The sequence below is a fragment of the Hyla sarda genome, chromosome 9, assembly GCF_029499605.1.
Source record: "Hyla sarda isolate aHylSar1 chromosome 9, aHylSar1.hap1, whole genome shotgun sequence".
Lineage (NCBI taxonomy): Eukaryota > Metazoa > Chordata > Amphibia > Anura > Hylidae > Hyla > Hyla sarda.
Genome location: NC_079197.1, coordinates 66,687,068 through 66,709,753, shown reverse-complemented (window position 1 = coordinate 66,709,753; position 22,686 = coordinate 66,687,068). Strand labels below are relative to the sequence as shown.

Sequence of the window (22,686 nt, the reverse complement as noted above, 5' to 3'; positions counted from 1 at the left end):
TTGCAGCCTTTGGAATTTTTGGTACAAACCGGTCTGCTGTCTTCTCGCCAGTGGCGTACCAAGGGGGGGGGACTGGGGGGGGGGGTCGGGGGGTGCCACTCTCAAGGGGGGTGCCAGGGGCGGACTGACCCGCCGCCACCGCCGCAACTACTGAGGATCTGGGACACTCGTCCCAGATCCCCAGCAGACAGCACTACATTCTCCTGTATGCGCAATACACGCACATACAGGAGAAGGCGTCCCCTCTGTGTGAGCCACATCTGAAGCTCACACAGAGGAGACGTGACCTCCGCCCCCGAGCAGCACGCAGTACAGGTGCCGCTGACGTCACTCATCCGGCGCCTGTACTGTGGAGGGGAGAAGACGCGGCCCCTGCTGCTGAGGAGATCGCAGCGTGGGATATCAGGTGAGCATCCTTTTTTTATTTTATTAACCCTGCCTATACCTATGGGGAAGGGGGGTGCTCTATATATACCTATGGGGAAGGGAGGGAGTGGGGGGGGTGCTCTGTATATACCTATAGGAAAGGGAGAGAGTGGGGGGGTGCTCTGTATATACCTATGGAAAAGGGAGGGAGAGGGGGGTGCTCTGTATATACCTATGGGAAAGGGAGGGAGAGGGGAGGTGATCAGTATATACCTATGGGAAAGGGAGGGAGTGGGGGGGTGCTCTGTATATACCTACGGGAAAGGGAGGGAGAGGGGGGGTGCTCTGTATATACCTATGGGAAAGGGAGGGAGGGGGGGTGCTGTGTATATACCTATGGGAAAGGGAGGGAGTGGGGGGGTGCTCTGTATATACCTATGGGAAAGGGAGGGAGAGGGGGGGTGCTCTGTATATACCTATGGGAAAGGGAGGGAGAGGGGGGGGCTCTGTATAAACCTATGGGAAAGGGAGGGAGAGAGGGGGGTACTCTGTATATACCTACGGGAAAGGGAGGGTGGGGGGGTTGCTCTGTATATACCTATGGGAAAGGGAGGGAGAGGGGGGTGCTTTGTATATACCTATGGGAAAGGGAGGGAGAGAGGGGGGGTACTCTGTATATACCTATGGGAAAGGGAGGGTGAGGGGGGTTGCTCTGTATATACCCATGGGAAAGGGAGGGAGAGGGGGGGTGCTCTGCATATACCTATGGGAGAGGGGGGGGTGCTCTGCATATACCTATGGGAAAGGGAGGGAGAGGGGGGGTGCTCTGCATATACCTATGGGAAAGGGAGGGAGAGGAGGGTGTAGCTCTGCATATACCTATGGGGAAGAGGGGGGGTGTAACTCTGCATATACCTATGGGGAAGAGGGGGGTGTAGTTCTGAATATACCTATGGGAAAGAGGGGGGTATAACTCTGCATATACCTCTGGGAAAGAGGGGGGTGTAGCGTAGCTCTGCATATACCTATGGGAAAGAGAGGGGGTGTAACTCTGCATATACCTATGAGAAAGAGGGGGTTACCTGGCTACCTACCTACCTGCCCTTTTACTGTGCAGGACACCAAGGAGGGCATTATTACAGTTTGTGGGCCTATAGATGGAAAGATTGTGTAGAGGAGGACACTGAATATATGCACAGTCTGACATGTTTTTCCTGCAGATGTTAAGAGATCCACATGGCGGTCTTATCCGGACGGAGAAGAAAAGGAAAGAGGACGCACTGATCAGAAAAGACGTAATTGTGAGTCCCAAAATGTAACTGTAATCACTTATATGGTATACACATCCTGTGTGTAGCTGATATCTACCGCCATATGGTCCTGTATATAATCACTTATATTGTATACAGATTCTTTATAGTATACTGGTCTGTGTATAGTGGTTTTATTCAGTAAAGTATGGCGGTATTATTCAGTTATTGTGTGGTGGTATATATTTACTCCTTGTATACCAGTATTATTGGTCATTGAAATTTACCTACTTTAAAGTGTTTCCTACATACCGTATTTATCAGCATATAACACGCACTTTTAAAACTTAAATTTAAGGCAAAAAGTCTGCCTGCGTGTTATACGCCGATAAGTCTTCTGGTCACTGATTTAAAGCGGCCGCAGCAGCGTCTACTTGTTAAGTATTAACAGCTCGGCCGCGGCCACTTTAAATCAGTGACCAGCGGAGTCTCCTCCCCGCACTGTCACTTGTTTTCTCCCGCACTATCCACAGGTACTGGTGTGGTGGATAGTGCGGGAGATGGTGATTAAAATGAGCCCTACCTTGTCCGGATCTGCCCTACCTTTTAATCAGCGTCTCCCGGACTATCCAACAGTACCTGTGTATAGTGCGGGAGAACCTCCCCCCTCCCTCATCATTCCCCCTTTTCCTGCTTTTTATAGTTTTGTTTATTTTCCTTACCTGTCTGCGCTTCGGCAGGTCAGGTCAGGCGGCGGATCTTGCGGGGCAAGTGAAGCAGATGAGTTACGTCCTCTGCCAGCTTCTCTGTGCGGCATCACTGACGTCACTTTTCATATCCTGTAGTCGCCGCCGAAAAGTGACATCCCTGATGCCGCACAGAGAAGACAGGAGAGGACGTAACTCATCTGCTTCACTGACCCCGCAAGACAGCCGAAGCGCAGACAAGTAAGGAAAGGGGAAGAGTGATCTTTAACCTGCGGACCTCCAGATGTTGCAAAACTACAACTCCCAGCATGCCCGGACAGCAGTTGGCTGTCCGGGCATGCTGGGAGTTGTAGTTTTGCAACATCTGGAGGTCCGCAGGTTGAAGACCACTGGATGCCATAGGAGGAACATGATGGGGGGATGATGAGACAGGGGGAAATGATGAGGGTGGGGGGGGAATGATGAGATGGGGAAATTATGAGGGGGGGGAATGATGGGGGGATGATGAGACGGGGAAATGATGAGGGGGGGATGATGAGGGGGGAATGATGAGGGACATGATGAGACAGGGTGGGGGGATGATGAGGGGGAATGATGGGGGACATGATGAGACAGGGCGGGGGGATGATGAGGGACATGATGAGACAGGGTGGGGGACGATGAGACAGGGTGGGGGAGATGATGAGGGGGGAATGATGGGGGACATGATGAGACAGGGGGAAACTAAACAGCAGTCTCCTGCTTCTGTACTGAGGGGGGTGCAACTGGGGCCCGGGCCTCCTGGGAGCTCGGGCCCCTTACTGGAGTACTAGCTGTACCCCCCTGATGGCGGCCCTGAACTCTTCTGTTCAAGAATAATTGTAATTTATCAATAGTTTTACTAGTGGGATTGTGAAGAAGTCTTTGATACTGTGGAATCTGATAAATGATGTGCAGCTTCAATATCATGATTGGAGATGAGGGAATTTTTGAAAAATTTGATTTGGCCGATCCGCCAAATTTTGCAAAAAAATGTGTTTAAATCTGAATTTAGTTATGGCAAATCGGTATTAAAAACAGCTATTTGCGGGCTACAGAGAGCCTCAATAGGGGTGTAGAACACTTTGCTTTGCTGTAACACGCATGGGGAGTGTGCTGGGTCGGTGAAATAATACTGTTATTCAGTATGACATGCAGATTCCAGACGTTGGTCTTAGAATCACTGACGCAGAGCGTATGGATATGGCGGCAGGGTCGGGAGACCTTATGGCATCACAATTGAAGGAATTAACCTCTTAAGGACCCATGACATACGCGTACTTCATGAGTCCGCTCCCGATCTATAACGCGGGGCCACGGTCGGGACCCGTGGCTAATAGCGCACGACATTGATCGAGGTGTTGCGCGATATTAACCCTTTAGACACGGCGTTCAAAGTTGAACACCGCGTCTAAAGTGAAAGCATGCCGGTTAGCTCAGGGAGCTGTTTGGGATAGCCGCGGCGAAATTGCGGCATCCCGAACAGCTTACATGACAGCCAGAGGATCCCTACCTGCCTCCTCGCTGTCCGATCACCGAATGACTGCTCAGTGCCTGAGATCCAGGCATGAGCAGTCAAGCGGCAGAATCATCGATCAGTGGTTTCTTATGAGAAACCACTGATCAATGTAAAAAAAAAAGTGAAGAAAGATCATTTAACACCTCCCCTCATAAAAGTTTGAATCACCCTTTTCCCATAAAAAAAAAGTGTAAATAAAAATAAACATATGTGGTATCGCCGCATGCGGAAATGTCCGATTTCTAAAAATATATTGTTAATTAAACGGCACGGTCAATGCCGTACGTGCAAAAAAAATTCCAAAGTCAATAATAATAAGATCAATAAGTCCTATCATTGCAAAAATGCTACGGCTAACATCTTCAGATCACGGTGCAAAAAATGAGCCCTCATACCACCCCATACATGGAAAAATAAAAAAGTTATAAGGGTCAGTATATGACAATTTTAAACGTATAAATTTTCCTGCATGTAGTTATGATTTTTTCCAGAAGTACGACAAAGTCAAACCTATATAAGTAGGGTATCATTTTAATTATTTGGACCTACAGAATAAAGATAAGGTGTCATTTTTACCGAAAAATGTACTGTGTAGAAACAGAAGCCCCCAAAAGTTACAAAACTGAGTTTTTGTTTTTTTCAATTTTGTCTCACAATGATTTTTTTTTCCATTTCGCTGTAGATTTTTGGGTAAAATTTTTCACTTCATTACAAAGTAGAATTGGTGGTGCAAAAAATAAGCCATAATATGGAATTTTAGGTGCAAAATTGAAAGTGTTGTAATTTTTAAGAGGTGATGAGGAAAAAATGGAAAAACGGAAAAACCCTGCGTCCATAAGGGGTTAATAAAGTGTGTGGGTGTATGTGTGTTTCACTTTTTCCTCTTTTAATTTTTTTACATTTTTTAGGTAGTACTACTACTCCCAGCATGGAACAGACTGTTCCATGATGGGAGCTGTAGTACCTGTACTAATACAAGGCACTGATATTACTAGATAGGTTAATTAGGTCTCCCAGAAAAAGTAATTGAAAAATAGTGACTGTACAGGGATCCTTACAACTTTGCTTTTATAATGCTAGTATAAAAATAACAATTATGTGTCAAAAATCAAGAAAAAATAGCAAAAAACATAAAAACATATCCAGATTAGATCATCTGAAATATTCTGAGGTTATAGAAGTATTCAAAATGGATGAATTTTAAATACTGTAAATATTTAAAATTCACCAGTGATTGTGAATACACACCTACGCACACACTTTATTAAACACAATATTAAAAAACATTACTAATAAAAAAAAAAAATAATTATAAAAAATATATATTATTTTTACATTTAAATGGCCCCTTTCTACATTTTTATTATTGTCAGCTAAATTTAAGGTCCCTGCCCACCCACATAAATTGATCCCTGTTTAAAAATTAACATTTTTTTAAATTTATTTATTTATTTTTTGTCTTTCAATTTTCGGGAGCGGGCAGGGACCAGAAAATGAATGAGGAGTGCATTTCATAATTTTTTTCCCCTGGTTTTCATTCTTAATCAAAAAATTTTTTATTTTCGCTTTACTTTTTTAGCCCCATTTTTAATATTGAGCGCTGAATTTTTTGGTCCCTGCCAGCTCCCGAAAATTGAAAGACAAAAAATGTTTTTAATGTTAATTTTTAAAGAGGGATCAATTTATGTGGGCAGGCAGGGACCTAAAAATGTAGCCGACAATAATAAAAATGTAGAAAGGGGCCATTCAAATGTAAAAATAATAAATTTTTTATGATCTTTTTTTATAGTAATGTATTTTAATATTGTGTTTAATACAGTGTGTGTGTTTCAATTTTTTTCTCCATTTTTTATTTTTTTTAGGTAGTACTACTACTCCCAACATGGAACAAACTGTTCCATGATGGGAGCTGTAGTACCTGTACTAATAGACAGATCACAGCAGGTGTCACTCCTGACACCTGATGAGACTGTCCTTTCTATTGCAGAGATGGAGTGGCTTTCTACTGCGCTCGCATGACTGCACTATATTCCAGCCACTCACAGCTCTCTGCGGGAAATATGAATAATGGGTATTTATATGGCATATACTCATACTACAGTGGGACCAGAGAAGAGCAGCCCCCGCATCTATACGTTATACAGGACGATCGCAGCGGGTGTCAGAAATGACACTCGCTGCGATCCGTTTATTAATGCAGGTACTACAGCTCCCTTCATGGAGCAGAGTCTGCTCCATGTTGAGAGCAGTAGTACCTGTAGTTGAGGACAGATCACAGCAGGTATCACTCCTATCACTGCAATCGTCCTATCTAGATGTGAGAAAGCCGCCAGCATCTATACATTATACAGGACGATCGCAGCGGGTGTCAGGCGTGACACCCAGGGCGATCTGTCTATTAGCACAGGTACTACTACTCCCATCATGGAACAGTCTGGTCCGTGCTGGAAGTAGTAATACTACCTAAAAAATGTAAAAAAAAATGAGAGAAAAAAAAGTGAAACACACACACACTTTATTAACCCCTTAATGACCACAGATGTACAGGTTCTTAAAAAATTAGCATATTGTGCTAAAGTTCATTGTTTTCCATAATGTAATGATAAAAATTTAACTTTCATATATTTTAGATTCATTGCACACCAACTGAAATATTTCAGGTCTTTTCTTGTTTTAATACTGATGATTTTGGCATACAGCTCATGAAAACCCAAAATTCCTATCTCAAAAAATTAGCATATTTCATCCGACCAATAAAAGAAAAGTGTTTTTAATACAAAAAAAGTCAACCTTCAAATAATTATGTTCAGTTATGCACTCAATACTTGGTCGGGAATCCTTTTGCAGAAATGGCTGCTTCAATACGGCGTGTCATGGAGGCAATCAGCCTGTGGCACTGCTGAGGTGTTATGGAGGCCCAGGATGCTTTGATAGTGGCCTTAAGCTCATCCAGAGTGTTGGGTCTTGAGTCTCTCAACTTTCTCTTCACGATATCCCACAGATTCTCTATGGGGTTCAGGTCAGGAGAGTTGGCAGGCCAATTGAGCACAGTAATACCATGGTCAGTAAACCATTTACCAGTGGTTTTGGCACTGTGAGCAGGTGCCAGGTAGTGCTGAAAAATTTAATCTTCATCTCCATAAAGCTTTTCAGCAGATGGAAGCATGAAGTGCTCCAAAATCTCCTGATAGCTAGCTGCATTGACCCTGCCCTTGATAAAACACAGTGGACCAACACCAGCAGCTGACATGGCATCCCAGACCATCACTGACTGTGGGTACTTGACACTGGACTTCAGGCATTTTGGCATTTCCTTCTCCCCAGTCTTCCTCCAGACTCTAGCACCTTGATTTCATGCAAAATTTGCTTTCATCCGAAAAAAGTACTTTGGACCACTGAGCAACAGTCCAGTGCTGCTTCTCTGTAGCCCAGGTCAGGCGCTTCTTCCGTTGTTTCTGGTTCAAAAGTGGCTTGACCTGGGGAATGCGCCACCTGTAGCCCATTTCCTGCACACGCCTGTGCACGGTGGCTCTGGATGTTTCTACTCCAGACTCAGTCCACTGCTTCCGCAGGTCCCCCCAAGGTCTGGAATCGGTCCTTCTCCACAATCTTCCTCAGGGTCGGGTCACCTCTTCTCGTTGTGAAGCGTTTTCTGCCACATTTTTTCCTTCCCACAGACTTTCCATTGAGGTGCCTTGATACAGCACTCTGGGAACAGCCTATTTGTTCAGAAATTTCTTTCTGTGTCTTACCCTCTTGCTTGAGGGTGTCAATGATGGCCTTCTGGACAGCAGTAAGGTTGGCAGTCTTACCCATGATTGCAGTTTTGAGTAATGAACCAGGCTGGGAGTTTTTAAAAGCCTCAGGAATCTTATGCAGGTGTTAAGAGTTAATTAGTTGATTCAGATGATTAGGTTAATAGCTCGTTTAGAGAACCTTTTCATGATATGCTAATTTTTTTAGATAGGAATTTGGGGTTTTCATGAGCTGTATACCAAAATCATCAGTATTAAAACAATAAAAGACCTGAAATATTTATGAAAGTTTAATTTTTATCATTACAATATGGAAAATAAGTTATAACTTTAGCACAATATGCAAATTTTTTTAGAAGAACCTGTATATTTACGTCATGTGGTCGGCTCCCGATCTGTGAAGCGTGCTCAGAAGCTGGGCACGCTTCGTATCTGCGGGGTCCAGTTGCTATCAGCAACCAGGACCCACGGCTAACACCGGACATCACCGATCGGAGCTGGCGTCAGCTTGACGAGACCATAGGGCCTCACAATTGAAAAGATTAAAGATATTTTTTTAATTTAAATTGAAGATTTTAAATGGATTAACATAAAAAGTTAAATTTAATGGTGTGTCTGGGTCCTCTGTCTTGTCTTCCTCATCACCCTGTAGCTCCACAGCCTGCTCCTGCTCCTCCTCTCCTGTCATAGGACTATAAAAAACACCCATTTCGCAAACCCTTGCCTTTGCTCCACTGTCCCCCTCCCCCTCCTCCCCCTCCTCCTCCTCCTCTTCCAGTTTAGCCCCCACAGGGCTCATGTGGCTGTGAGATGTAGGCACCACGTCTCCAGTGCCCTGACCAGCCATCGTTTCCAACACGTGTTGTAGGAAATGAAGCAGTGAAATGACGTTGTTCATCCCGTAAGCCCTCAAAGGGCCTGAGCAAACGGCAGGTGTTCAGGACCTGGACCTGAGGAAGTAGGGAGCCCCTCCGAAACGCGTAGTCCAACCCTGTATGTTACTTTTTATGAGTATTACTAAAAAGTACTACTATTCTACACTCGACTCCTGTGTTATCACGCAGGTGTAGCGCTACAGTGCCGAAGTCAGATCTTCACTGGAAGGTAAAGGAAACCCCTGCCAGGATTCCCACCTCCCACATTTGTATTCCTGAATGCAGGGGGCATTGGCTCAGGCTTCCTTGATGCAGCGCAGACAAGATGTTCTTCCCGTTGTCGTCACCATGGTTCCCATTCGATTTCTTTATGAATTACACAGCCTGAAGAAGGTGGAAGCATGAGGAGACCATAAAGCGGCAGAATGACAGAGCCTGGAGGTGGTAGGAGCATAAGACCATATAATGGCAGAATGACCAAGCCTGGAGGTGGCAGCAGCCTGACAAGATCATGGGGCCTCACAATTGAAAAGATTAAAGATATATTTCAAATTTTATATTGAAGATTTGAAAATGATTATTATAAACATTTTTATGTAATGTGCCAGCAGCATGAGGACACCACATGGTGGCAGAATGACACAGCCTGGAGGTGGCACCAGCATAAGGAGACCAAAATGTGGCAGAATGACCAAGCCTGGAGGTGGCAGCAGCAAGAGGAGACCATATGGTGAAAGAATGACACAGCCTGGAGGTGGCTGCAGCCTGACAAGACACTAAGGCCTCACAATTGAAAAGATTAAAGGTATTTTTTTTAAATTGAATGTGGCCATGTTAACATGGCCACATGCAATTTTAAAAAATATACTTGATGAAAAACTGCCACACCACAGAGTAGTTGATTTTCCCCCCCAACAGTCCTCACTGACTGACTGCTACTGCCGCCGACTCCAGGGACCCCTGTTCCACTCCCTCCAGGTAAGGTAGGCTGCCGCGAAGCAGGTGATCTACCCCAGCATGTTTGGTTCCAGATTTCCCACTGCTGCCACCATGCTGACTCCCAACAATGCTACCCCCTTGCTGGCTCAACTGCTGCCTCATGGGCATCCTGCCACCCTCTTCTCCTGATGATGAAGCCCCTTCTGCACCTGGCTCCCAAGTGTGATCAACTTCATCCTCATCGAGTTGTGTCTGCATGTCCCTGATGTCCTCCTCAGGTTCCTCAACAGTTTGTGCTTAAGGAGCCTGAACGCTCCCAACACCACCTACCATGCCACTCTCCTCATCACTGCTTGTCCGCCTAGTGAAGGAATCGGGGGATGTCTCCTCCACTTCTTGGCTGGCCAGTAGCTGCTGACTGTCCTCTAGTAGATCGTCCTGACTAAAAAGTGGAGCTAAACCCACAGCATAGGATACTTCCATGGGGGAGGGAACAGCATAGGACAGAGGCAATTGGAGGACAGGGACTGCTCCCGGGCCATGCCAACTGAGGGTTGTGTCTGAGGAACCCACCGACTGTTAACTGGGGGTGAAAGATGTCACTTGTGATGAAGTGGATAATCGAGTTAACCAGTCAATGACAGCAGATGGGTTGCTGGTTGAGAAACGACCGCTAGCTGATACCGGGAGCTCAGGCCTCTCGCTGCGACTCCTGCTGCCACTCACCCCTAGTCTGCTGCGACCTCTGCCTGCGCCTGATGAAGTTAGGCCTCTGCCACTCCTCTGTGCACACCCTGGCACTGCGTATATGATGGTATGCACTTATGAGGGGAGGACAATACGCTCCACTACGCTTAAAACACTATTTGTCTAGAACAGCAGCAGGTGTGTACTTTTGGCTGGCCTTTCACAGTAACTAGGCCCTTAAGACTTTAGCAGGAACAAAATTGTACACCACCTATGTACGCACAGGTTACACTTAATAGAGGACAATACGCTTCACTACATAACCTGTATTAGGCACTAATAGCAGGTGATTATGGCTTTTAGTGCTCTGCTCACCCTAACTGGCTAGCTACTATTAACTTTTCAGTTTTTGTACACACCAGTGCTGCAGCACTCAGTTGCTGTATAGAACACCCAAAATTCCACTCTCTCTCCCTTCACTATAGCTGCTAGGCTGTATTTGTTCTTGAGGTAAATCGCTGCTGTAAAAATGTTTTTCTGTGCAAAACAAACTGCTCTATGTCCCCCCCCCCCCCTCTCTCTTTCTCTCTCTCTGCAATAAAACGCTGAAGTGACTGGCTGCAAGATGGCTGCCGATTATATAGGGCTGTGACATCACAGGGGTGGCTGGCTGCTGATAGGCTGCATGCTGCAGGTGATTCAGGGTCATCCCGCCTACCCATCTTCCCGCCTTCCCAGAGTTCCTTGCCCTATGTCCGACATGTGGAGCCGCCATCTTAGATGCCCTGGAGCCTGGACCGCACTAAATGGAGTTTAATGAAGCGATTCGAGCAATCGCAGTAGATAGGGAAAGTGGCTTTAGGGAAAGTTAGGGCGTACTTCTTCTCTGCCCTACGTGATGTGATCATGACACTTCTTACATGCTACAGTCCTAGCGGTAATAATTTCCACTAGAGGAATGTCTAAAACATTTGTAACAAGTAAAGCTTAGAAAAGCCATTTTGGACACACACTCAGATATCTTGTGTTTTATTAAAACAAGTGTTATGGCTTTAGGATTTGATAAAACATCAACCCCTCCCATATACACTTTTTGTAATCCAGAATACATTCTGGCCTGGAGATCACTGCACTAGCACCTCTGTCAGGAACATTAGTGCTGCCTTGAATTTTGGTCCATATAAGGACATCCCTCTTATTTTTATACATGATCAACATAGTGATGCTTCAAAGTGTCTTGCTCTTTCCCCTTGGCACTGGCTCTGCAACCTGTGGTCCAGGGAGAACCCTCTGGTTTTTGGGCACAGTGCTACAAAAGAACACTGAAAAAGAAAGATGCTGGTGTAGTAGTTGTCCACATAGATGTAGTAATCCTTGTCCAGTAGTGGGTGCACAGATTTTCTCAGACAATTTTCCCACTATAAAGCTGGACATGTTCCGTATGGTGCCTGACCAAAGAAAATAGTATGCCAAGGTAGTTTCTGTACTGGCATTTATTGATATAAGAGGTGCAACACAGTTGTTTCGAACCTAGGCCTCAGGTTTTTATTTTCCACTTTTAATTTTCCACTTTTACTGCACCGTCCTCTGAAGGTCACGGTGAAGGATGCCGGCGCAGCCACCTATCTGAACTTACAGACTTCAAGCGAATCTACATGCAATTAAAGGTGTTGTGCCCTCAGCACAACTACACACGGTAAGGTGCAATTAACCCTGCACACGTTACCCTACCATAACAATATTTTACTAGGAGCACACCTCTTTTTTCTATATTTTACATTTTCCCACTAACTCACAGGTAGGGAGCGCTATCCCGATAGAGAATAGATAGATAATTTTCAAATAAAAGCAGCGCATCCAGGAGAAAAAGGCAAAAGTGTAGGGGTGCCAGCATATCCAGAACCTCGGTCCTCCGGTTCCACAATCCAGACAAAGCAAAATAGATGCAGCACACCACAGGGTAGAATAAAGTAGCGGATTTATTCCAAAATGTGCAGACTACGTTTCACCAGTCTCACACTGGCTTTATCAAGTATATATATATATATATATATATATATATATATCTATATATAGATATACATATATATATAGATAGATATATAGATAGATATATAGATAGATATAGAGAGAGAGAGAGAGATAGCTATAGACATATTAGATAATTGTGACTACTGATTTTAACAGCCAATGGCAGCATTTTAATATGTTCAAAGTTTTAATATATTTACCAATACTGTATATGCATGCAAATTTGATTTTCTTACCTTACTCCGAATTTGTCCTGAAGTGGACACCTTGCGGATGAGTTTATGGGAAATACCCTCTTGTTCTCCTTCACTGTCAGAAGAATCCTCCCCAGTAGTCTCTGTTGTAGGCAGCTTGTCTGAGTCAAGTGATGAGACTGAATCTCGTGTTGGTCTTTGAAACAAATGATCTGGAGTCAGCTTCTGAGCCATGGCGTGAGAACTTGAATTTTACCTATTATAGAGTATAGAATTATCTTATGAAGTAAAACATTGTATGTAAATTGGCGAAATATACTATTGATTTTCATAATTTAATTAATCTTACTGTAACTATGAAAAAACTTAGATACATCTTATAATACAATAAAAATCCACTGTAATAAATAGGGACTGAGAAAGTGTGCTTGTCAGTTTCCATATCTAACATAGAGCAGCAGCACAAGTGCTATGCTAGGCCATTATGCCAGACAAACGTCTTAAAAAGCTTTTTCATTCAAAATAGAAAATGGTCTAAAATTTAAATAAAAGAAGTTAGAACAATACTCAAAGTTTGTTAGTGAAAGGGATTGTTTAAAGAGGAATTTTCTTTTTTATAATATACTAGCTGGTTTTTCCTTCCTCATCCTTGTTGGGGAGGAAAATCAACAAAGGAGGAAGCTTTTGACTTCATATCCCAATCCCATCCTCATATATTATTGTCATATCCCAACCCCATATCCCGTCCTCATACCCCGACCTCCTATACAGTCCTCCTATCCAGTCCTCCTATCCTGACCTCCTATCCTGTCCTCCTAGCCCGACCTCCTAGCCCGACCTCCTAGCCCGACCTCCTAGCCCGACCTCCTAGCCCGACCTCCTAGCCCGACCTCCTAGCCCGACCATTTCATCCTCCTATCTTGACCTCCTGAGATAGGAGGTCAAGATAGGAGGACGGGATGGTCGAGATAGGAGGACGGTACCTCCTATCTCGACCTCCCATCCCGTCCTCGTATTCGGACCTGTAATATGTGTACCAGGTATTGAAATATCTCCAGCCGTACAGAAGTTATGTGAGAACATACATTTCCCATTGATTTGCATGGGACCTTAAACAAAAATTCCAACCCTCACAAATCTGGGTAGTTAAGTAACATGTGACCAAGTATTATCGAAATATCTCCAGCCGTTTGGCTGTTATGCAGTAACATTTATTTCCCATAGACTTGTATGGGACTTTAAACAAAAACCCCGACCCTGGCAAATGGGTGTGAGTAAGGGTTAAATTACCTATCCTATGTTTTTTGTTGACATATAAGTAACATGTGTGCCAAGTTTCATGTTAATATCTTTAGCCGTTTGGACGTTTTTGTGGAACAGACATACACACACACATTGGGGGGATTCATCAATATGTGTCTATTGTAAACACAGTTCTACTCCTTTACACTCTTGTCTATTGTACACTCTTGCTCAGAGGGGAGCTCTGATTGGTCAATAGCTATCCACCAATTAGAGCTCCCGTGTTCCGGCGGGGATATATAGGAGCGCATTGTAGCTGCATATAGGAGCACAGGAGCGCAGTGTAGCTGCATGTACTGCCGGCTTTTTAACTTAAATGTGGATCGAATCAGATCATTCTCTGGAGATCTGTTGCGATCCGCATTTATTAACTATACACACCGGTGGTACATGTGTCTACACTGCGTTGCCCGCCAGCTTGTATATACACTGTAATAATTCATAGCCCCCGCCGGAACACGGGAGCTCTGATTGGTGGATAGCTATTGACCAATCAGAGCTCCCCTCTCCCGGCGGCGAGGATTATGAATAATGACAGTGAATATAGAAGCCGGTGGCAGCGCAGTGTTGTCGCATGTACCGCCAGCTTGTTATCTTAATAAATGCGGATCGCAGTTGGTCTCTGCAGAATGGCCCGGTGTGATCTGCACCTCAGCCCCTGGACTATAACTCCCATCATGGGCAGAGTCTGTCCATGATGGGAGTTGTAGTCCTAAAAGTCCTGCAGCCTGGGGACGTGCAAGTGCCATCCCTCAGCAGTGCTGCGGTACTACAACTACTCCCATCATGGGACAGGCTATGTCCCGTGATGGGAGTAGTAGTCCAAGGGCAGAGGGGCAGATCGTTCTCCTGCGATCCGCATTTATTAACTATACAAGCCGCCGATACATGCGGCTACACTGTGCTGCTGCTGGCTCCTATATACAGCTCTTATAATTCATAATCCTCACCGGGAGACGGGAGGCGGGAGCTCTGATTGGCGAATAGCCATTGACCAATCAGTGCTCCCATGTCCTGGAGCCGGGGATTATTAATTATGACAGTGTATACAGGAGCCGGCGGCAGCGCGATGTAGCTGCATGTACCGCCAGCTTTTACAGTTAATAAATGCGGATCGCAGCGGGTCTCTGCAGAATGACCTGCACCTCAAGCCCTGGACTACAACTCCCATCATGGGCAGAGTCTGTCCATTATGGGAGTTGCAGTCCTTACTTTGTTAAAATAGACACTTTGGTACGTGTCCTCCGAGGGGGTGTATATTTGCGGAAAAAAATGAGACTTGCGTTCTTTTTGTGCGTCCAAAAAAAAACGCAGATAGTAATCGATGTGTATGGGAAACGCACAAAAAGAACGCAGAAAATATCATTGCACAAAATTTAGCGTGAGAAAATACACTTAAAAATGCTCTATATAGATTGATGAATCCCCCCCATTGAGTTTTATATATATAGATTTCCGGAATATATAGGGGAATATATAAAATAGGGGACTGGAGGGGTAAGTAAGTATTTTTTTTTCTTTTAATTTTATGCAGCACAAGCAATATAATACTTACAAAAAATACTGGTTCAGATGGCATTCACACCTGCATTCTAAAACCCCTATTTTTTTTATATTTAAGGACTCTGTTTCCCAAAACATAGCAAATAGTGTCAATATTCAAAAAATTACCTGGAAACCATGGGCCTGTTAGTTTAACCTGTATTGTATGTTAATTGTTCTAAGGTTTTCCAAGAGATGCTATAGTGGAGTATCACAATGAAAATCAATGTATGCCTTCATACCAGCATGAGTTTAAGAGGGATCATTCCTATCAAACTAATCTGATGAGGGTGAGCTCAAGACTGGAGCAGGGAGACTTGCTGGAAATCATTATCTGGATTTTTCCAAAGCATTTAATACTTTGCCACATAAAAGGTTGTTACAGAAAATAGGTATGCTTAGCAAAAATGTGTGTCGGGGGGTAAGTAACTGGCTCAGTAATATGAAACAGAGGGTGGTTATAAAAGGAGAAGTATCGTGGACAAAAACATATCCCCTATCCACAGTTTTAGATCACAGGGGGTCAGAGTGCTGGGGCTTCTGTATGGAGCCCCGACTCACTTCCACAGCGGCACGTCACGACACGCCCGCCCGAAGCGGGGGGCCACCACTCCCCTCCATATAGCTCTATGGGAGAGCCATTCGGCAATTTTTGGCTCTCCCATAGAGCTATATAGAAGAGGTATGGCGGCCCCCGCTTCGAGCGGAAGTTGTGACACGCCGCTGTGGAGGAGAGCCGGGGCTCCATACAGGAGATTGTGGGGGGCCCCAGCACTCTGAGCCCACGTGATCTAAAACCTATCCCCTATCCTGCAGAGTCTTGGGCTGAGAAAAGGTAGTGATGTACAACACTGGTAAATATTATGCACAGGGGGAGGAAAATGGAAAAACAATGCATACAAGTGACATGAAAAAGAATCTAGGAGTTTTAGCGGAAACTGTAGCAACCAGTGTCAGGTAGCCACTGCCATGGCAAATAAAATTGTGGCCTAAATTTAAAGGGGCATACATGTATGCAACAAAGAAAGCCTACATTTAAGTAGTTAGTAAGTTTTCCTATAGCACAGCAGCAGCAGCACAATATGGGGTTTTGCGTCCTGTGTCCTAAAAGGACACTAGAATATTTTAATAAAGAAAATAAAAATAATTAAATGATATATATATATATATATATATACATACCACACAGGATCCCAAATACCCCAGTTATTTTTAAAGTAAGAAACAGAAAACACAACGGAATGGAGCCTTGTGCGGCTGTTGTCCTAAGGGAAAATAGATTAACTAGTAAATCTAGGCTTTTCCTATTATATGGGGGTGGTTGCACAGGTGCAAAATACTGATGAGCAGCTACTCAAACGCCTACTATTCATGAGGGTGGTGGCTGCTTAGTATTATACTTGCAAATAGATAAAAAGTAGCCAGCGTGGAAGATGCAAAAAGTCTAATTTATTGGATAAAAATGTCAGAGACACATATTTGGTGAACCAGGTCACGAGTTTCAGGTGTTGCCACCCTTAGTCATACTGGCATGACTAAGGGTGGCAACACCTGATATGCGTGACCTGGTTCACCACATATGTGTCTCTGACATTTTTATCCAATATATAGGACTTTTTGCATCTTCTACGCTGGCTAATTCTTACCTTGGATTTAACTTTTTGTGTGGCCCATCACCTGCCGTGACATGGATGTAGACTTGGGGTAAGCTAAATTACTGCTCTTTTCAGTGTTTACTTGCACATAGATAAAGAATAGTGTTGAGTGCGAATATCCGAAATGCAAATTTTTTACGCGAATATCGGCACTTCACGATTTTGCGAATATTTAGAATATAGATATATAGCTTCATAATAACGAATATTCATGTTTTTATTTTATGTGAATTTTTGATGCGAATTTATGCGAATATCAGCACTTCCAGACTGGACACTGATCCCTCCCTTCTTTTAGGTGAAAGATCTAATTGTACATGCGCACTATGCGAATATCATTACAAACATTTGCATGGAAAAGAAAAAAAGAGAACAAACATAGCGAATTTGCGAATTTCGCTAACATAGGACGAATATTCGTCCATATATTCGTGAAATATTGTGAATTCGAATATAGCCCCTGCTGCTCATCACTAATAAGGAATACACAGTGTGCCAATAACATGGTAGTGTATAGTGCACAATGCTGGAGATGCACATACTACTTCAATCAGGCAGGCTGCCCAGTATTTCATATGTGCGCCACACAGTGCACTGACACCACTAGGTTTCCCCAGCAACATAAGGCCAGACTGCATCCTGAAAAAAATTCAGTAACCCCCCAACCTACGATGGCCCCGAAATACGATTTCAACATGCGATGGCCTCTCAGAGGCCATCGCATGTTGAAGGCAGCATCAGCATACAATGCTTTTGTATGTCGGGCCCATCGCATAAACGGCTATCCGGCAGTGCTGAGTGCTTCAGCTGCCACCGGATAGCCGTTTACGGTGCCCCATGTGCTCCGGGTTATGGTCTCCTACCTGTCCTCGGGGCTCCGGAGCATCATCTTCACGATCCCCTCCATCGCTGGTGCTCTCCTTCATCGTCATCACGTCGCAGGAACGCCGTCCCGTCATCCAATAGGAGCGGCGTGCGTGCGTAGTGATGTGATGATGGCGACGGAGAGCAAGGATCCTGGGGAAGCAGAGATGTCCGGAACATCGGGGACACCACAGGGACGCGGCGACAGCGATGGAGGGCGACATCCAGGGCAGCGGTGACGAGTGGTGACGGGTCCGGAGCGGGGGAGACAGGTGAGTACAGCTTCCTATACTTTACATTGCATGGATCCCTCAACATACGATGGTTTCAACAAACGATGGTTCATTTAGAACGGATTACCATCGTATGTTGAGGGACCACTGTACTAAACATGATTAACTTGAGGTTTTAGTTGATATTTTGACCACAATATGCAAGCTGGCAATCCAAGTTAATGTCCTCATTCTCTTATGCGTCTCTACACTAACATTACAAAAAAATCTTTTTAAATCACAGGGACCCTGAGGACCCTTGATGAGGGTTGCAAGCTTGCATAATATCGTACAAATGGTACAAAGCCTTGGATAGCTATTTTGATAGAAAGAAATTATACTTCCTAGAATCTAAAAGGCAAATCTAAAAGGCAGTCACATCAAAAACACTATGGAAAGATGGGGTAAAGATCTATTAACTTGGTAATTGAATCGATCTCCAAGGTTGCGTGACATGTCTTTTTAATTGAACATTTTTTCATTCCTCCTCGCTCTTTAAAGGGGTACTCCTCTGCTCAGCGTTTGGAACAAACTGTTCCGTACGCTGGAGTCGGTGCCGAGAGCTCGTGATGTCATAGCCCTGCCCACCTCTTCACGTCACAACCCGCCCCCTCAATGCAAGTCTATGCATAGACTTGCATTGAGGGGGCGGGGCGGGACGTAGTGAGGGGACGGGGCTATTACATCACAAACTCCCAGCACCGACTCCAGCGTTCGGAACTGTTTGAACTGTTCCAAACGCTGAGCAGTGGAGTACCCCTTTAAGAGGCATAATTATTTTATTTTTCCATCCAGAGAGCCATGTGAGGGCTTGTTTTTTTACACAATCAATTGTACTAAGTAATAACACCTTCCATTTTACCACAGAATTTATAGTACAAAGTAAAAATTATTATTTTGGGGGGAATGGAAAATAAGCAATGGAGGTTTTGTTTTTATGCCGTGCACTTTATGATTAAACAAATATTTTTTCTTTATTCTGTGGGTTGATGTGTTTAAAACAGAGCCCATATTTACATGCTTGTCTGTTACTGTACTATTAAAAAAAGTCAAACTTTTTGTAAGAAAATGAATATGCCTAAAATTGCTCTATTCTGATGCCCAAAACTTTCTTATTATTTGTATATGGGGCTGTATAAGGGTTCATTTTTTTTGCAGCGTGGTTTGTAGTTTTTTTTGGGGGGGATCACTTACATATATGTGATTTTTTTATTTTTTTTTTACAATATAAATGTATGTTTAAAATTGTCCTATTTTAACCACCTTTACCTACCTTATTTTGTTGTATATAGAACTATGTGAGGGCTCTTTTTTTGCACAATGATCTATTTTAAGAATCACTTTATGCATATATGTGACTTTTTAACCACTTTTTATAAAATTTTTTGGGGGGAATGTGATGTGACTTTGAGAATGTGATGTGACTAAAATGGAGCAATTTTTAACTTTTTTTTTTTTTTTTTTTACTACATTAACTGTACTTGATCATTAACATTATATTTTGAAAGTTCAGACAATGAGTTTGGATACCAAAAATTTTTATTAATTAATTTTTTTAACACTTTTTTATGTCCCCCTAGAAGACTATTTATAGCAATCAATAGATTACTTATACTGTTTAGTGCTGTGCATAGGCATAGCACTGATCAGTATTATCGGCACTTTACTTCTCTGGTCTGCTACAAGACAGAACAGAGAAGAAAGCCCCATGAGAGCAGCCAGAGGCAGGTAAGGAGACCTCTGTCCGCCATCTTGGCTGATCTGATCTCTGCGGTCATCCCGCGGGTAATCCGATGAGCCATCAGAACCACCACATTGCTGCAGATGTCGTGATCAGTATAGAGGGTTTAATGGCGGACATCAGCGTGATTGCTGATGTCTGCTATTACTGACCGGTCCCTGGGTGCTGATAGCAGCCAGGTTTTGCCGTGTATGAAGAGAGCATGATGCGGGGGTCAGCCACGCCCCCTCAATGCAAGTCTATGAAAGAGAGAAAGGTAGCCTTCACGCCCCATCCCATAGACTTGCATTGACGACACAAGGGGGCGTGGCTGACCCCTGCAGAGCGCACACAGTGTTCGGAACTAAATGTTCTGAATGCTGGTCAGTGGAGTACCCCTTTAAGTCAGATGGGGTAGATTTATCAAAACCTGTGCATAGGAAAAGTTGCCCAGTTGCCCATAGCAACCAATCAGATTGCTTCTTTCATTTTGCAGATGCCTTGTTAAAAATGAAAGAAACTGATTGGTTGCTATGGGCAACTTTTCCTCTGGACAGATTTTGATAAATCTCTCCCAATGTCATCAAGGGTTTAAAGAGGACCTGTGGCCTGCTCAAATGTGTCTCTTGCTGCAGTTTCCACTCTTGCCACTAGGGGCTACGCACAAACACTGGCTGAGCTAGCATGCACTCCCTTGTACTTCCCCTCCCAATCCCTGCAAGGCACTCCCTATATAGAGAAGCCACACCTGATTCCTGAGGCCTTAGCAAGGTCTTTGCCTGCTAATCCTGTCTGCTGATCCTGCCTATACAGGGTGGGCCATTTATATCGATACACCTTAATAAAATGGGAATGGTTGGTGATATTAACTTCCTGTTTGTGGCACATTAGTATATGTGAGGGGGGAAACTTTTCAAGATGGGTGGTGACCATGGCGGCCATTTTGAATCCAACTTTTGTTTTTTCAATAGGAAGAGGGTCATGTGACACATCAAACTTACTGGGAATTCCACAAGAAAAACAATCATGTGCTTGGTTTTAACGTAACTATTCTTTCATGAGTTATTTACAAGTTTCTGACCACTTATAAAATGTGTTCAATGTGCTGCCCATTGTGTTGGATTGTCAATGCAACCCTCTTCTCCCACTCTTCACACACTGATAGCAACACCACAGGGGAAATGCTAGCTCAGGCGTCCAGTATCAGTAGTTTCAGGTGCTGCACATCTCGTATCTTCACAGCATAGACAATTGCCTTCAGATGACCCCAAAGATAAAAGTCTAAGGGGGTCAGATCGGGAGACTTTGGGGGCCATTCAACTGGCAGTATCCGTAGTTTCAGGTGCTGCAGAATGGGCAAAACAAAAATTGGAACAGGACCCTCAGTTTACGCAGAAGATTTTGTTCAGTGATGAGGCAAACTTTTATGTGAATGGTGAAGTTAACAAACAAAACCACCACTATTGGATAGAAATTGAAATTGGAAATTGGATAGATCCCTCCAAGACTGTTGGAACACAAAAATTGATGGTATGGTGTGGTATATGGGGTACAAAGATAGTGGGGCCATTCTTCATCAATGGAAACCTCAAGGCCACTGGATATGCAAAATTGCTACATGACGATGTGTTTCCCTCTTTATGCACTGAAGCTGGCACGTTTCCCTGAGTTTTTCCAGCAAGATGGTGCACCACTACATTATGGATGTCAGGTCCGAGCATTTCTAAATGAACAGTTTCCTGGAAAGTGGATTGGTCGTCGTGGGCCAGTTGAATGGCCCCCAAGGTCTCCTGATCTGACCCCCATAGACTTTTATCTTTGGGGTCATCTGAAGGCAATTGTCTATGCTGTGAAGACACGAGATGTGCAGCACCTGAAATTACAGATACTGGAAGCCTGTGCTAGCATTTCTCCTGCAATGTTGCTATCAGTGTGTGAAGAGTGGGAGAAGAGGGTTGCATTGACAATCCAACACAATGGGCAGCACATTGAACACATTTTATAAGTGGTCAGAAACTTGTAAATAACTCATGAAAGAATAAAGTTACGTTAAAACCAAGCACATCATTGTTTTTCTTGTGAAATTCCCAATAAGTTTGATGTGTCACATGACCCTCTTACTATTGAAAAAACAAAAGTTGGAGTCAAAATGTCCGACTTCAAAATGGCCGCCATGGTCACCACCCATCTTGAAAAGTTTCCCCCCTCACATATACTAATGTGCCACAAACAGGAAGTTAATATCACCAACCATTCCCATTTTATTAAGGTGTATCCATATAAATTGCCCACCCTGTATATTGGACTTTGCCTTTGCCTCAGCCTGGAACCTAACCTGTCTCTCCTTTTATAAACTTGGACTGTCTACCACGATTGCTGTCTGTTTGTTCCAGCATACACCTGTAGCCATCTTGGCTAGCTGTTGTTACAGGACCTGCTCATTTAATGTGGTGACGGGTATGGAAGGGCAAATGTTATTAACCCTTTGTGATCGTGATGCCATGGCATGGTTTACCTAATTAACCACCCGAGGTATTGCCACTGATTCCTGGGCCAGGCATGCAGCAAATAATCACTCCAGCGCAAGGTTACGGAGCAATGGCTTTTTACTGAGGCACACAATAAGATCAATACAGATCACGGCGTCTGCGGTATTGCGGTACTTTCAATGGATGATCGGATCGCCCGGGGCGCTGCCGCAGGGATACGATCATCCAGCATGGTGGCCGGAGGTCCCCTCACCTGGCTCCGACCGTCTCTCAGGGTCTTCTGCTCTGGTCTGAGATCGAGCAGACCAGAGCAGAAGATCACCTATAATAGTGATCAGTGCTATGTCCTGTACATAGCACTGCACAGTATTAGCAATCAACTGATTGCAATGAATAGTCCCCTATGGGGACATAAAAAGTGTAAAAAAAAAAAAAAAAGTTACAAAATGTATAATAAAAAAATGTGAAAAATCCCCTCCCCCAATAAAAAAGTAAAACGTC

The 22,686-nt window shown here is 44.0% G+C and overlaps 1 protein-coding gene across 10 annotated transcripts in view; it reads right to left on the bottom strand.

The window, feature by feature from the left end:
• The window catches only part of LOC130290823 (diacylglycerol kinase eta-like), a 1,161,394-nt gene that overhangs the window by 1,036,087 nt on the left and 102,621 nt on the right, over positions 1-22,686 (bottom strand). For 9 of the 10 annotated variants that reach the window (XR_008847710.1, XM_056538928.1, XM_056538925.1 and 6 more), the window contains one exon: positions 12,384-12,597. The exons of the other annotated variant lie outside the window; for it this stretch is intronic. Coding sequence is in view for 8 of the 9 variants with exons in the window: in XM_056538928.1 (XP_056394903.1) it covers positions 12,384-12,575 (192 nt within the window). In the remaining variant the exon portion in view is untranslated. The remainder of the gene's footprint in view (positions 1-12,383; positions 12,598-22,686) is intronic. 10 annotated transcript variants of the gene reach the window in all.